Source organism: Acartia tonsa, chromosome 11, assembly GCF_053477335.1.
Source record: "Acartia tonsa isolate MP-2025a chromosome 11, ASM5347733v1, whole genome shotgun sequence".
NCBI classification, from domain to species: Eukaryota; Metazoa; Arthropoda; class Copepoda; order Calanoida; family Acartiidae; genus Acartia; species Acartia tonsa.
In genome coordinates, this window is record NC_137270.1 from 30,587,014 (window position 1) to 30,604,708 (window position 17,695).

General features: G+C 34.0%; 1 protein-coding gene across 1 annotated transcript in view; it reads left to right on the top strand.

The window, feature by feature from the left end:
* The window catches only part of LOC145332731 (all-trans-retinol 13,14-reductase-like), a 32,009-nt gene that overhangs the window by 7,286 nt on the left and 7,028 nt on the right, over positions 1-17,695 (top strand). The window contains exons 9-15 of the mRNA XM_080177776.1: positions 704-793; positions 1,267-1,346; positions 1,787-1,845; positions 2,176-2,242; positions 14,599-14,731; positions 15,062-15,150; positions 16,165-16,206. Of these exons, the coding sequence (XP_080033902.1) occupies positions 704-793; positions 1,267-1,346; positions 1,787-1,845; positions 2,176-2,242; positions 14,599-14,731; positions 15,062-15,150; positions 16,165-16,206 (560 nt within the window). The remainder of the gene's footprint in view (positions 1-703; positions 794-1,266; positions 1,347-1,786; positions 1,846-2,175; positions 2,243-14,598; positions 14,732-15,061; positions 15,151-16,164; positions 16,207-17,695) is intronic.

Sequence of the window (17,695 nt, forward strand, 5' to 3'; positions counted from 1 at the left end):
AGTAGGTATTATAAGTATTTTTTCTTTTAGAGAAAGTATTTGAGTAGGTAGTATAAGTATATTTTCTATTAGAGAAAGTATTAGAGTAGGTATTATAAGTATTTTTTCTATTAGAGAAAGTATTAGAGTAGGTAGTATAAGTATATTTTCGCCTTTTCACAAATTAAAATTTTTTCAGTATCGGTTGAAGCCTATTCTCGCCATACATTTTATTTTATATTTATATCCTCGGAAAGCTGTTTATAATACGGTGCGATAAGTAACTATTCTATATCTTTTTATATGGTCCTAAAGTCCTCTAAAACAGGTTGTCACCTACGTTAAAAATTGTTTTATCTTAGCAGTTTTAATCTGATTTATAAATTATGGTTTGATTATCTGTAGGTCGGGAGGGGACATTAGGCTGCTTATTATAATACTTAGTCTCCGAGGTTTTACAATAACTTTTCTATATTTGTTGGCTTAATAACTTTGGGGACGTTATTGAATTCTCATTAGTTGATTCATTAAGTTGAATGTCCAAACCATTCAACCACTAGTCTTCAGAAAGGATAATTCTGTGTGTCATCATTGGGAATATACATCAATTTATCGGCCATTGTCTTATCCCTGGTTTATCTGTCTGTCCTAATATTAAAGAATTAATTCATTTTAAATGTTAAATTCCTGTTCTGAACTCTCCTTTATTTTATGAAACTGAATTAGGAAAAGTTTGGTCCCGAGGAGCACGGCGCTATTGATAAATATTTTGAACTTGTAGCCAGCTGCTCTAAGTCTAGTGAACTTCATGGAGGTAATCTTTTAGGGTTTTACTGATGAATTATGAAACCTATTTAATTATCAGTCTAAACTATACTTATAATGAAGTAACAGGATATTTTTCTGTCTGTCTGCTTGTACCGAAGGATCTCGATAACCGTTGAACCGATATGGTTCTCCTTTACAGGTTAGCTTTTTATAGTTCCTGGAAAGGTTTATAACGATTTTGGGGGAGGATACCACCACCCTCCCAAGAGAAATCGCCAAAAATAAAAAAAAAACGCCTAGGTAGTGGATATTATTTTTGATAAATAGCTAAAACTCAAAAAACTAACCCTATCTATCGGCGAAAAAAAAATATTTTTATGGTAAACAGCTGATCTTTACTAAGATTGAAAAGAGAAAAAAATAAGTGCCCCTAGAGGCCTCTAGGGGCTCAACCGCTTGTATTAACATACTTTATTCAGTAACCAATGACCAAAGATGATTTTCATAAATCCTTTTTAGCCATGAAATTGCTTCCCCACTGGCTGGTCAAACTTGGAATCAAATTGGGACTCTCAAGATTCTTCAACTTTTATAACGAGGTGATTTCAAAAATTGAGAGAGGATAGGTATTGAATGTTAGAAAAAAATTTTCAACCCATTTTAAAAAAAATCTCCGACAAAGGTATTAATGTCTGGCGGTTTCCCTTAACATGCCTAGTTGAGCATAGAACTCCCCCCCCCCTCATATTGAATAAATTGGAGTAGACTATGTATGTCTGAATATTACTTTTTGTAAGTTTAGGATATATTATATAGCTAGCTAGGTTATATTTGGTACAGAGTAGCCCCGAAGGGTTAGGGTAACGCAAGTAAAGGCCCAGCAGCTTCAGGGTAAGAAAAAAACTGCCAACCCCACCCCCTCCCCTCTTATTTTAAATTTAGTTTAAAATAAGAGGGGAGGGTTCCTGTGCTCGCAAGGAACTATAACTGAAAGACCTTTTTGCAAAGTTCATCTTATTGATTTCATGAATATATTTAGGTTTTTGTTGAGAAGACTATTGATGTTGTAAATAGATTAACAGAAAATCCAGAACTTAGGTAACAATATCAACACTGAATACAGTCATAACATCCAAATAAATGGATTTACAATACATGGACAATGACATTGTGAGAGATTCTCGCATACGCTAATGTTTCTCCCAGCTGGTTGAAATAACGATACCCCCCCCCTCCCCCCCCTTTTGACTTTACTCAATCCCCATAGAAGAATATCTGAGGACCATTTTAGCCACCTTAATTGACGAAAAAATCTCTAGAAATATCCCCGTTTTCTATATCAATTGCCAAACATGAAATAAAACTTTTATTTTTAAGAAAATCTAGAAAGATATATTGAAAATAATAATTTAATTAATATTTTTTTAGGACAATTTTCACTTACTGTTGGGGTGATTATGGAACACCCCCATCTGCTTCTAACTTTAACATGCAGGTATTGTTTCTTATATCATTCAGGTTTAAAATAAATAGCACGTGATTATAAGTACCTTCCAGCATTGATCCTAAGTATTTTCTTTCAGAATATTATAGGTCACCATTAATCATTAATATATTAACGAGAAAATTTATGTTTCACCACTTTAAGTTGAAGAAAAGTAAAAAAATGTCCAGTATTTTTAGTCAAAATTCTGTCAAACGTTTTGTTGTGTTCGAGGTGTCTTTAATTGTCCATAAATAATTGAGACCACAATAATTGTGTGAAGATAATAACACACGAGTTTCATAATCTAAAGGGTGTGCAAAAAAATGCGGACATTTTTAAAATTGAAATTGCGCGGCTTGTGTTAATAGTAGAAAATTCTTATGCATATCGTTAGAACCGTTATGAACTCTAGTTTTTGGAAATATAAGAACGGATCCTGTGCTACGTATAGTTAGGGAGCTACGTGGTGAAATGTTCATATTGCCTTAAAACTTAATTTGCGAGTAAGTTATCAAATATCAAAGTATAAAAAGGTTGAATAAAAAAATTGCAAAACAAGTTTATTTTTTATTTTCAAAAAATGAATTCAAGAAAAATTATAAAATTAACTAATTTATTAACAAACTAACAACAAACAAAGAAGTTAACAAACTAACAACAAACAAAGAAGTAATGAATAACTAATAATCATTTTTAAAGATTTGATCTCCATTTTTCTGTATTATGGCCTTTGCTCTTGCTGGTATAGAATGAATAAGCTTTTTGCACAAATCTTTGTCAGCATCAATTTCTTTCCAGGCGGAAATTATTTCCTTTCGTAGATCCTTAAGTGTATTTGTATTTTTAGATGCTATCCTAGCTTTAATAATGGCCCATACATTTTCTATAGGCCAAAAATCTGCCATCTTTGGAGCTTGGATATCAGGATTGATCCTGGTTTTGAAGCTACACTTTACAGCATCCAATGCAACTTTACCTCGATGTATTGTAGCGCCATCGTCTTGCCAGATGGCATCTCCATCTGGATAAAGCTTTTTAACGGCAGGTTTGGCCTTCTTTTTAACCAAGTCTGCGTACATGACACCATTTACTGCTTTTGTATGACAAATAAATACAAATATTTAAAAAGCTTTAAAAATAGGTTTATTTTTTTTCAATTTTTTTTTTAATTTTCTGGTTTACTCGCAATTCAAGTTTTAATGCAATGGGAACATTTCACCACGTAGCTCCCTAACTATACGTAGCACAGGATCCGTTCTTATATTTCCAAAAACTAGAGTTCATAACGGTTCTAACGATATGCACAAGAATTTTCTACTATTAACACAAGCCGCGCAATTTCAATTTTAAAAATTCCGCATTTTTTTTGCACACCCTTTAATAACGACATAAATACGAGAAAATAAAGTAAATGAGCAAATACAACATAATAACTACATACAATAAGTACAAAAAGTATATGTTACTATTATCAATTTCTTGTACATAAAAGTAAAACATATCTATAATACAAAGTAGCTTGATGTCTGTCCGTCCGTCTGTCTGTCCGTCTGAAGCTTAAGATCTCGGTAACCACTGAACCGATCGGATTCTACTCTTCAGGGTATATACCTATTGGTCCTGTGGTGGTTTTAAGCTATTTTCTTGGGGGGTGGGACTCCCCCAACCCCCCCAAAAACAAAAAAATCCCCCCCCCCCCATTTTTTTTTTTCGTTTTTTTTTCTTTTTTTTTTCTTTTTATTTTTTTTTTTTTTCGTTTTTTTTTCTTTTTTTTTTACTTTTTTTTTTCTTTTTTTTTTTTCTTTTTTTTTTCTTTTTTTTTTTTTGGCTGAAGATTTCCTTGGTCCTTTATGTTTTGTAGAAGATTTTGATTTCCTTGGTCCTTTAAGTTTTGTAGAAGATTTCCTTGGTCCTTTAATGAATTTCGCCTTAATTTTTTTATCACCTCTTGGGGCAAAGCCCCTAGAGGCTAGGGGCGAAGCCACTAGTATATTATAAACTAATATATATTGAAAGTCATTCATACTGTACCCTAGTCGTAGTCCAAATATATGTCTGTACAAGTCAAGTTTTTGAACAAAAGATTTACCACATATACAGGGCGACCACTGCATACTATATATACTATAAATACTATATAGGATGAATTTGGATACTATATCATACTATATGACTAAAATTTACTATATATACTATATAATTTTACCTTTATTTGAACAAAATTTACTATATATATACTATATAATATTACATTTATATAACAAAAAACGGATATTGTCAGTTTTGTGACAATGCATCTTAAGAAGTGTTTTGTCTTATTTTCACAGTAGGTTTTCTCCTATTTTTAGCCCCTGCGGGGCAATCATTAACCTTTATAACCTATTAAAAGCTCCAAATGTCCGTCTCTCCGTTAGACATGGATGGGGGGAAACGTGATTTTCTTGGCTCCTATAAAAGATTGACGGCAACTTTTTGGCAACATTCCTATCATAAAGAAGCAGAATCAACTATAAAACATCTATGGCAATCGGAAAGCTTTTTAGCAGGTTTTAGGCTATTTTTTATATTTTTTTTACTTATTTCCCCATATCTTTGGTATCATCTTTTTAAAAACATTCATGTTGGTCTAACTGTCTTTTAGCAGGTTTTAAAGTTATTTTTATATTTTAGTTTTGGTCCGAATTTCAAACTTTTTTTGGATGATAGTATCAAAATATTTTTTTCCTTTGTTCTGAGTATCCAGTATGTAAGTTACTTTGATTGTCGGTCTAACAGTCATTTCATCATACAAAATAAAATAAGGTTTGAGGCTTTTTTCTTAAATAAATCTAAAATAAAATAATCATCCACGATTTTTTTGTGCTGTGCTATTTATGGATGTTGTCATCCTTGTTTAAAATAAAACTTTGCCGAATAGAACACACATTTGCAGGGATCTATAGGGATAAGACATTAGCCGATTAATTGATATACATCCCCAATGATGATACACAAAATTAATCCTTATATAGAAAAAAAATTAATGGATGGAAATATGGAAACTCAACTTAAATAACCAATCAAAATGCCATTAAAGTCCCCAAAGTTGTTGAGTCAACGAATAAGAAAGTGTTTTTTTGGGGACTAGTATAATGAATAGCCCATCGTCCACTCGCTCCCTGCATATTTGAAAAAAAAATTCAAATTATTTTTGCTTTTTATCACAAGGTATATTATGTTGATATTTCTAAAAAAAAACATTTGTAAGCATCAAATATTTGAATATAAGTTACTTTATGTGAAAAAAAATTTGCGCGCTGCGCGCGCAATTTACAACTTCATTTAAAACTGCTTTGACATTTATCTAAGTCTTTTCTCAAAACTGTATGTCTGACTAAAAGAATAACAATATATAAGTATATCATAACTAAAAGACTTTTTTTCTGACAATAAACATTAAAAACCTTAATTAAAGCATACAAAACTATATATTTCTGACTTGTTAAAATATTACTTTTTCTTGTTGTCTTTAATTAATTTTAGTTTAAAGAGGGTGTGTAATTTTTTAGGTGCGCACCGCCCTAGCAAATCCTTGTGAACACCACTTTATTAAAAAGTGACAGATTTTAAAGTGCCATTTGAAGAGGGTGGCAGATGGTGATATAACTTTTTAGTTATAATTTTATAATTCACTGTCTGTAAGTCTGTAATGCTATGGGGGAAATATGATTTTCTAAATTATTTCCAAAATTAAGTTTTTATCTCGCCCCCACCTAATTTTTTAAGATGGGTTAATCATTCTTCATGCTGATATTTTGTATAAAAAAATTGAGTTCCATAGGTGGGGCACATCTGTCTTGAAGTGTAAATGGAAAATGTGTGCCCTATAAGAAGAGAACAAAAGTTTTAGACATTTATATCAAGATTAAATCCCCCAACCCCCACATATGTCTTGAAGTGTAAATGGAAAACAAAAGTTTTAGACATTTAAATCAAGATTAAATCCTAAAAAAGGAGTTTCAGCATAATCATGACTAGAAAAGCAAAGTTTATTTATTTAAAATTTTTGAACAACTTTGCTTTTATGAAGTCTTTCATAGAACCACTATATATGATTTATTTAAGGCTGAATTTCCGTGACCTTAGCAAAGCAACTGATAAAAATGGCCATTAATTAACTCCCTTCAAGAGTGGTTTTATGAAGAACTTTATAAAAGCAAACTTGTTCAAAATTTTAAGTAAATAATCTTTGCTTTTCGTGTCATGATTATGCGGTAACTCCTAGGAGATGAAAATTGAACTTGAAATTTTCAAATCTAATTTTCTCAAAAAACCCTCAATAGAATATTTTGAAAATTTTAGGATTTAATCTTGATTTAAATGTCTAAAACTTTTGTTTTCCATTTACACTTCAAGACATATGTGGGGGGGGGGGTTAAATATTTTTTTTCAAGATGCCTTTTAGCTCCAAGTCATTCCAGGGTTGGGAGAAGGGCTGGGGAAGAAGAGATAGGGATTAGACGCCCCATAATCAAGTATTCCCGCCCCCTTAAACCCCCTTTTTAATATAGGTATATATAATCCACGCCACTGATTTTATGTGAAATTGCTTTGATAACAACTAGGCTTTGAGCTATTATTAATGATATATATACTATTATTACTAAATAATTCAAAGTCCGATACTATATCATACTATATGAGTAAAAAAAAATATACTATATATACTATATGGATAAAAAAAAATATACTATAAATATACTATATTTTTTTGGTTTTGGAGTGGTCGCCCTGCATATATCACATTACAATAAGTTTCAAAATTCATTAAAAAAATATGGTGAAACATAAATTTTCTCGTCAATATATTAATGATCAATGGTGAACTATTATATGCTTAAAGAAAATACTTAGGATCAATGCTGGAAGGTACTTAAAATCACGTGCTCTCGTTCGTGGATAGTCCCCTTTAAAGGAGGATGTGCTTAAGGACCATTTGGGCAGGGGGGGGGGGGTTTACTCGAGAACCCTTAGAGCTAGAGGGAGCTAATTTTGGATTTAAGCTTCTATGGGGCCAAAGTTACTTTTAAAATTATCGTCGACCCCCCACCCCCCCCCAAAAATTTTTTTTTTTGGGGGGGGTAAAAATTTTTTGCATTTCTCGCCGAATTAGGCAATTTGGAATCATTTGAGACCATGTTATTTTTTTCAAAAATTTTTCGCCTTACAAGCAACCCTGCGGGGGGACTTAGTCATTTTTTTCAAATTCTCGTTTATGAAGGTATATCTTAAATACAGTATGCTACTCTCTTAGTTTTAAAGATAATTGGATGAAATCTTTTTGATTGTGTCACTAATTACCCCAAGTTTTGGTATCTTTAAAAAAAAACGGCGGCGGGACCGCCGCTCCCGCCGTCCGCCGCCGTTTTCCGCCGCCACCAAAAAAGAAATTTTTTATTGCATTTCTCGCCGAATTAGGCAATTTGGAATCATTTGAGACCATGTTATTTTTTCAAAAATTTTTCCCCTAACAAGCAACCCTGCGGGGGGGACTTAGTCATTTTTTTCAAAATTCTCGTTTATGAAGGTATATCTTAAATACTGTATGCTACTCTCTTAGTTTTAAAGATAATTGGATGAAATCTTTTTGATTGTGTCACTAATTACCCCAAGTTTTGATTCAGTTATGTTAAAAAAGTATTATTTTAAAAAATCAGGTTGATATCTTTAAAAATAAGCTCAGAACTCATATTTTAAGCGTTTGGGGGGTTTTTGTGCTCCACAAGCCCTAAGAAGGAAAGTCCCAAAATGAATCTGTAATGGTTCGTTGATTCAGTTATGTTAAAAAAGTATTATTTTAAAAAAATCAGGTTGATATCTTTAAAAATAAGCTCAGAACTCATATTTTTAGCGTTTGGGGGGTTTTTGTGCTCCACAAGCCCTAAGAAGGAAGGTGCCGAAATTCAATTTTCAAAGTTTTATGTGTACATCCAGTCGTATAAGAGAGCCTACAAAAAGAATTAGGTTGATAACTATAAAAATAAGCCCACACGGCCTTCCCAAACTTGGGGTAAGGGGGGGGGAAGTTTGTACAGTTATAGGAAATGAAATTCAGTACTAAAGTTTGGGAGGGCCGTGTGGGTTTGTTTTTAGAGTTATCAACCTAATTCTTTTTGTGAGCTCTCTTATATGACTGGATCTACACATAAAACTTTGAAAATTGAATTTTGGGACTTTCCCTCTAGGGGCTAGTGGAGCAAAAGACCCCCCCAAACACTAAAAATTTAAGTTCTGAGCTTATTTTTAGAGATATTGAGATTATTTTTTTTTCAGAATTTGGAATCATTTGAGACCATGTTATTTTTTTCAAAAATTTTTCGCCTTACAAGCAACCCTGCGGGGGGACTTAGTCATTTTTTTCAAATTCTCGTTTATGAAGGTATATCTTAAATACAGTATGCTACTCTCTTAGTTTTAAAGATAATTGGATGAAATCTTTTTGATTGTGTCACTAATTACCCCAAGTTTTGGTATCTTTAAAAAAAAACGGCGGCGGGACAGCCGCTGCCGCCGTCCGCCGCCGTTTTCCGCCGCCACCAAAAAAGAATTTTTTTATTGCATTTCTCGCCGAATTAGGCAATTTGGAATCATTTGAGACCATGTTATTTTTTCAAAAATTTTTCCCCTAACAAGCAACCCTGCGGGGGGGGGAAATTTTTGAAAAAAATAACATGAACTCAAATGATTCCAAATTGCCTAATTCGGCGAGAAATATAATAAAAAAAAATTTTTGGTGGCGGCGGAAAAGGCGGCGGGAGCGGCGGTCCCGCCGCCGTTTTTTTTAAAGATACCAATAGTTGGGGTAATTAGTGACCCAGCCCAAAAGATTTCATCCAATTATCTCTAAAACTAAGAGAGAAGCATACTGTATTTAAGATATACCTTCATAAACGCCGCGTTTTTTTTTAAAGATACCAATAGTTGGGGTAAGGGGGGGGGGAAGTTTGTACAGTTATAGGAAATGAAATTCAGTACTAAAGTTTGGGAGGGCCGTGTGGGTTTGTTTTTAGAGTTATCAACCTAATTCTTATTGTGAGCTCTCTCATATGACTGGATCTACACATAAAACTTTGAAAATTGAATTTTGGGACTTTCCTTCTAGGGGCTAGTGGAGCAAAAGACCCCCCCAAACACTAAAAATTTAAGTTCTGAGCTTATTTTTAGAGATATTGAGATGATTTTTTCTCAGAAACCTTTTTTAACAAAACCAAACTAAGTAATCATTGGAGATTTCATTTTGGGACTTTCCTTCTAGGGGCTTGTGGAGCAACAGATCCCCAAAAACACTAAAAATATGCGATCTGAGCTTTTTTTTAAAGATATCAACCTGATTTTTTTTAAATAAAACTTTTTTAACATAACTAGATCAACGAACCAATACAGATTTCATTTTGGGACTTTCCTTCTAGGGGCTAGTGGAGCAAAAGACCCCCCCCAAACACTAAAAATTTAAGTTCTGAGCTTATTTTTAGAGATATTGAGATGATTTTTTTTCAGAAACCTTTTTTAACATAACCAAACTAAGTAATCATTGCAGATTTCATTTTGGAACTTTCCTTCTAGGGGCTTGTGGAGCAACAGACCCCCAAAAACACTAAAAATATCGTTCTGAGCTTATTTTTAAAGATATCAACCTGATTTTTTAAAAATAATACTTTTTAACATAATTGAATCAACGAACCATTACAGATTTCATTTTGGGACTTTCCTTCTAGGGGCTTGTGGAGCAACAGACCCTCAAAAACACTAAAAATATGCATTCTGAGCTTATTTTTAAAGATATCAACCTGATTTTTTATTGGGACTTCATTTTTGGACTTTCCTTTTAGGAGCTAGTGGAGCAAAATACTCCAAAAACACTAAAAATATGAGTTCTGAGCTTATTTTTAAAAATGTCAATCTGATTTTTTAAAGAAAACTTTTTTAACATACCTGAATTAAGGAACTATTACAGATTTCATTTTGTACTTTCCTTTTAGGGTCTAGTGGAGCAAAAGACCCCCAAAAACGCTAAAAATATGAGTTCTGAGCTTATTTTTAAAGATATCAACTTCCTTTTTTTTAGAACACTTTTTTAACATAACCAAACTTGGTAACTTTTACAGATTTCATTTTGGGACTTTCCTTCTATAAGCTAGTGGAGCAAAAGACCCTAAAAACAATAAAAATCTGTAAAAGTTACCAAGTTCGGTCATGTTAAAAAAGTGTTCTTAAAAAAAATCAGGTTGATATTTTAAAAATAAGGTCAGAACTCATATTTTTAGTGTTTTGGGGGTCTTTTGCTCAACTAGACCCTAGAAAGAAAGTCCGAAAATGAAATCTGTAATGCTTTCTTAGTTCGGTTATGTTAAAAAAGTATTATTTAAAAAAATCAGGTTGATATCTTTAAAAATAAGCTCAGAACTCATATTTTTAGTGTTTTTGGGGGTCTGTTGCTCCACAAGCCCCTAGAAGGAAAGTACCAAAATGAAATCTGCAATGATTACTTAGTTTGGTTGTGTTAAAAAAGTTTTCTGAAAAAAAACATCTCAATATCTCTAAAAATAAGCTCAGAACCTAAATGTTTAGTGTTTGTGGGTCTTTTGCTCCACTAGCCCCAAGAAGGGAAGTCCAAAAATGAAATCTGCAATGATTACTTAGTTTGGTTATGTAATAAAAGGTTTCTAAAAAAAATCATCTCAATATCTCTAAAAATAAGCTCAGAACTTAAATTTTTAGTGTTTGGGGGGGTCTTTTGCTCCACTAGCCCCTAGAAGGAAAGTTCCAAAATGAAATCTGTAATGGTTCGTTGATTCCCCCCCCCTTGGGGTAAGGGGGGGGGGGAAGTTTGTACAGTTATAGGAAATGAAATTCAGTATAAAAGTTTGGGAAGGCCGTGTGGGCTTATTTTTATAGTTATCAACCTAATTCTTTTTGTAGGCTCTTGTACGACTGGATGTACACATAAAACTTTGAAAATTGAATTTCGGCACTTTCCTTCTTAGGGCTTGTGGAGCACAAAAACCCCCCAAACGCTAAAAATATGAGTTCTGAGCTTATTTTTAAAGATATCAACCTGATTTTTTTAAAATAATACTTTTTTAACATAACTGAATCAACGAACCATTACAGATTCATTTTGGGACTTTCCTTCTTAGGGCTTGTGGAGCACAAAAACCCCCCAAACGCTAAAAATATGAGTTCTGAGCTTATTTTTAAAGATATCAACCTGATTTTTTAAAATAATACTTTTTTAACATAACTGAATCAACGAACCATTACAGATTTCATTTTGGGACTTTCCTTCTTGGGGCTTGTGGAGCACAAAACCCCCCAAACACTAAAAATATGAGTTCTGAGCTTATTTTTAAAGATATCAACCTGATTTTTTAAAAATAATACTTTTTTAACATAATCGAATCAACAAACCATTACAGATTTCATATTGGGACTTTCCTTCTAGGGGCTTGTGGAGCAAAAGATCCCCCCAAAAAACTAAAAATATGAGTTCTAAGCTTATTTTAAAAGATATCAACCTGATTTTTTTAAATAATACTTTTTTAACATAACCGAATCAACGAACCATTACAGATTTCGTTTGGGACTTTCCTTTTAGGAGCTTGTGGAGCAAAAGACCCCCAATACACTAAAAATAAGAGTTATAAGCTTATTTTTAAAGATATCAACCTGATTTTTTTTAATAATACTTTTTTAACATAACCGAATCAACAAACCATTACAAATTTCATTTTGGGACTATCCTTCTAGGGGCTTGTGGAGCAAACGACCCTTAAACCACTAAAAATATGAGTTCTGAGCTTATTTTAAAGATGTCAACCTGATTTAAAAAAAAAACTTTCTTAACATACCTGAATTAAGGAACTATTACAGATTTCATTTTGTACTTTCCTTTTAGGGTCTAGTGGAGCAAAAGACCCCCAAAAACGCTAAAAATATGAGTTCTGAGCTTATTTTTAAAGATATCAACCTGATTTTTTAAAAATAATACTTTTTTAACATAACCGAACCAACGAACTATTACAGATTTCATTTGGGGACTTTTATTCTTGTGATTTGTGGAGCAAAAGACCCCCAAAAACACTAAAAGTATGAGTTCTGAGCTTATTTTTAAAGATATCAACCTGATTTTTTTTAAATAATACTTTTTTAACATAATCGAATGAAATCTGTAAAAGTTACTAATGTTAAAAAAGTGTTCTTAAAAAAATCAGGTTGATATCTTTAAAAATAAGGTCCGAACTAATATTTTTAGTGTTTTGTGGTTCTTTTGCTCCACAAGCCCCTAGAAGGAAAGTCCCAATATTTTTAGTGTTTTGGGGGTCTTTTGCTCCAGTAGACCCTAGAAGGAAAGTCCGAAAATGATATCTGTAATGGTTTATTAGTTTGGTTATGTTAAAGAAGTATTATTTTTTAAAAATCAGGTTGATGTCTCTAAAAAAAAGCTCAGAATTAATATTTTTAGTGTTTTGTGGTTCTTTTGCTCCAAAATCCCCTAGAAGGAAAGTCCTAAAATAAAATATGTAATTGTTCCCTAGTTTGGTTATGTTCAAAAAGTTTCCTTTAAAAAATCATGTTGATATCTTTAAAAATAAGATCAGAACTCATATTTTTAGTGTTTTTGGGGTCTTTTGCCCCACAAGCCCCTAGAAGGAAAGTCCCAAAATGAAATATGCAATGGTTCGTTGATTCAGTTATGTTAAAAAATGTATTATTTAAAAAAAATCAGGTTGGTATCTTTAAAAATAAACTCAGAACGCATATTTTTAGTTTTTGGGGGTCTTTTGCTCCACAAGCCCCTAGAAGGAAAGTCCCAAAATGAAATCTGTAATGATTCGTTGGTTCAGTTATGTTAAAAAAGTATTATTTAAAAAAAATCAGGTTGATATCTTTAAAAATAAGCTCAGAACTCATATTTTTAGCGTTTGGGGGGTTTTTGTGCTCCACAAGCCCCAAGAAGGAAAGTGCCGAAATTCAATTTTCAAAGTTTTATGTGTACATCCAATCATATAAGAGAGCCTACAAAAAGAATTAGGTTGATAACTATAAAAACAAGCCCACACGGCCCTCCCAAACTTTTATACTGAATTTCATTTCCTATAACTGTACAACCTTCCCCCCCCCCCCCCCCTTAGTGACACAATCAAAAAGATTTCATCCAATTATCTTTAAAACTAAGAGAGTAGCATACTGTATTTAAGATATACCTTCATAAACGAGAATTTGAAAAAAATGACTAAGTCCCCCTCGCAGGGTTGCTTGTTAGGGGAAAAATTTTTGAAAAAATAACATGGTCTCAAATGATTCCAAATTGCCTAATTCGGCGAGAAATGCAATAAAAAATTTCTTTTTTGGTGGCGGCGGAAAACGGCGGCGGACGGCGGGAGCGGCGGTCCCGCCGCCGTTTTTTTTAAAGATACCAAAACTTGGGGTAATTAGTGACACAATCAAAAAGATTTCATCCAATTATCTTTAAAACTAAGAGAGTAGCATACTGTATTTAAGATATACCTTCATAAACGAGAATTTGAAAAAAATGACTAAGTCCCCCCGCAGGGTTGCTTGTAAGGCAAAAAATTTTTGAAAAAAATAACATGGTCTCAAATGATTCCAAATTGCCTAATTCGGCGAGAAATGCAATAAAAAAAAATTTTACCCCCCCCAAAAAAAAAAAAATTTTTGGGGGGGGGTGGGGGGTCGACGATAATTTTAAAAGTAACTTTGGCCCCATAGAAGCTTAAATCCAAAATTAGCTCCCTCTAGCTCTAAGGGTTCTCGAGTAAACCCCCCCCCCCTGCCCAAATGGTCCTTAAGCACATCCTCCTTTATTTTAGTAGCTCTGTACAAAAAAGTTAAAAAAAATAGTAAAGGATTCTTATCACTAAATCTGTTAAATAAAAAAAATTTTAGGGCTAAATCTAAAGGTTTTGGAAATTTCTGTACTTTTCAAGGAAGCGTAATAAATGTCTTGGGGTGGTTTTAAGTTATTTTCCTGACCTCCCCTAGAGGTCAGGAAAATAACTAGTGATTAAATAAACAATCAAATGATTTATTGATATGTTTATTGATTAATTTACTATAACTACCAAAAATTATAATGGGTAGGGGGGTAGTTTAACTGTAATTTGTAAGTTATATAAACACATTCACTCATTCTTTGGCTTAAAAACTTTAATGTTGATTGTGTACTGTGTGGTACAAACTACCAGTTTCCAAACTCTTCCATCAATAATTATAATTTACAGATACACAGAAGGGAAAATTTTCCATTGTCATTTTCATAATCATATCCAACTTTTTTATATTTTCAAGCAATTTTTTGCTTTTAGGCGTTGCTGAACCGCCATTTTGCGAGTGGGGGTGGTGCCTATCCAGTGGGAGGTGCTTCAGAAATAGCCTACAATATTATTCCTGTGATTGAGGCCGCGGGTGGCAAGGTTCTAGTCAGAGCTAATGTTACAGGTATAAATCACCTTTTAGTTATTTTTCGCATCTTATTATAGACAGTTTTCCGCGGATATTAAAATGAAATATTTTAAGATTAAAACCAGTTTTGTTAGACCTTTTTTACCAAATTGTGATATATGGTTTCAGATTATCATGTACTCTTAGCTGGCTAAAATGAGGATCCCACTCATCCACCCTCTTTTACCCCCACCCTCTCTCCTCCCCCTGCAATAGAATAACGAAGTGACCAATAAGTGATGTCCATGCTGGCAACCTAATTTGACGACAAATTTTCTTCTGTCAAAATATCCACGTGTATATTGTACAGTACATCTATTATTTCAGGTATCCTCCAGAAAGGCCACAAAGTCGGAGGTGTCAGGGTACAGAAAGGATCAGAGACACATGAATTATTTGCACCAATGATCATTTCAAGGAATCGAATTATTATCATTTTTGTGATATGATTTGTGGTTTAACAAATAAAGGGGGGGGGGGGTCAGGTGGATTTATTCTAGATAAGTCAAAGTAAAATGCAGGGAGTAAGGGAGGGGACAATGGATCGAATATTAAATTTTTAAGAGTCTCAGACTTTGGGTACTGGCTTAAAGGAAATGTGCAAGAATTCAGCAGTTTCTGACTGACTTTGGGTACTAGCGCATTAATGCCCCGTTAACTAGCTGAGTTAGTTTTGAATATAGCAGACAGAAAATTTGTCCTTATATGACTGGTTATAACAAATATTTTTCCCAAGAGAAAGTGTAATTTCATGTATAGAAACTCTACTGTGATATTTATGTAGTAAACGATCTAAGAACCCCTTTAATTTAAGTAGCAGTTAAAAATATATGAGAAGGGTTGACGAAGTTCTAAGGGTGATTTTTCTAGTGATTAATTACAGAATGTTTACTACATTGTGATGTACTGGTAATTTAATTTTCAAGTAAAGGATTTTTTTCTTAGAACTAATTTTGTTCTCAATTATATTACCATGATCCCTTTACAATTTTGGTCAAATTTTTTAGATAAATCTTGTTTTCATTGGTTTTCAGTGAAAACTCTTAAATTGAATTAATTGCCCATTGTCCCCTCCCTTACTCCCTGGTAAAGTGACTCCTTATGCCGCTTTGTCAATCGAAGACCAAAGTAAACCCACAATGAAGTGTAACTCATCAAAGGTTTTGAAAGCAAAGTGTCTGTTGAAAAAAATATTAATTAGGAATGGTAAACTTAGGGATCTTGGGATAGTACAATAGAAGGTATATTTATCTTTCTTAAAATGTCTTTGGTAGCTCATAAATATTTGAGGGAATAAGGATGTTCTTATTATACCTAAAATGACTGTAAAAAAGTAATTTTTCGCGTTTTATCTAAGATATTCTTATCTTTTCATTGTTGCACTACAACAAAGAAAATTACCCTTATTTTTAAATAATTTGATTATTTACAGTGCTGGTATATACAATACTTTCCAGACTCTCCTACCAAAGGTAAAAGCTTTCTCAGATGCTATTCAAGCTAATGTTGTGCAGATTTCTTATACCTATGATCATTCATTGAATAAGGGGGGGGGGGTGGGTTTAATGCAACCATCTCGTAATCAGTGAGCAAATGGCACTTAGAATTCGAATTTCGAGCTGAAATTTTGCATGGGTAATCCTTGGTAGGTCTATTTTCCCTAAATCGAACAAAAAGTTGGAAAAGTAACGGCTGGCGGCTGCAGCTCAGCCGTTTAGCCGTTTTTGGCCGATTTTTAGGGCAAATTCATCATTAATTACGTAGAAATCAACTTTTAAAAACATAGTTTTGGTTTAATTCATATTAAATGATAGCAATAACCATTTTTAAAATTTCTAGTACCAGCTGCTAAACGGCTAGAACCGGCTCAAAACGGCTGGGAGCGGCCAAGAGTATGAAGGGTAGATAGGGCTTGTGACATGTCTAGGGGTAGGTTTTTATGTGTGCTGAGCTCAAAAATACTACTAAAAATAGTGACGGCCAATCCATATGGCAGCTGGGTAACAGCTGCAGCTCAGCTGCGAGCGGCCAAGAGTAGAATGAGTAGATAGAGCTTGTGACGTTCTAGGGGTAGGTTTTTATGGGTGCTGAGCTAAAAAATGCTACCAAAAATAGTGGCGGCCCATCCCTGTGGCAGCTGGGTAACGGCGGCAGCTCAGCTGGGAGAGGCCAAGAGTAGAATGAGTACATAGGGCATATGACATGTCCAGGGTTAGGTTTTTATGGGTGCTGAGCTCAAAAATACTACCAAAAATAGTGATGGCCAATCCATGTGGCAGTTGAGTAATAGCTGCTGCTCAGCTGCGAGCGGCCAAGAGTAGAATGAGTGCTGAGCTCAAAAATGGTACCAAAAATAGTGGCGGCCAATACATATGGCAGCTGGGCAACAGCTGCTGCTCAGCTGCGAGCGGTCAAGAGTAGAATGAGTAGATGGGGCTTATGACGTGTCTAGGGGTAGGTTTTTATGGGTGCTGAGCTCAAAAATGCTACCAAAAATAGTGGCGGCACATCCATATGGCAGCTGGGTAACGGCCGCAGCTCAGCTGTGAGAGGCCAAGAGTAGAATGAGTAGATAGGGCTTATGACGTGCCTAGGGGTAGTTTTTAATGGGTGCTGAGCTCAAAAATGGTACCAAAAATAGTGGCGGCCAATCTATATGGCATCTGAGCAACAGCTGCACCTCAGATGGGAGCGGCCAAGAGTAAAATGAGTACATAGGGCTTGTGACGTGTATTTTTGAGCTCAGCACTCATAAATACCTACCCCAGGACACGTCACAAGCCCTATGTACTCATTCTACTTTCGGCCGCTCCCAGCTGAGCTGCCACCGTTACCCAGCTGCCACATGGATGGGTCACCACTATTTTTGGTAGCATTTTTGAGCTCAGCACTCATAAAAACCTACCCTAAGCAGGGTTGTCATTTTGGGCGGGCGCTTTTGGGCCGCCCAATATAAGTTAC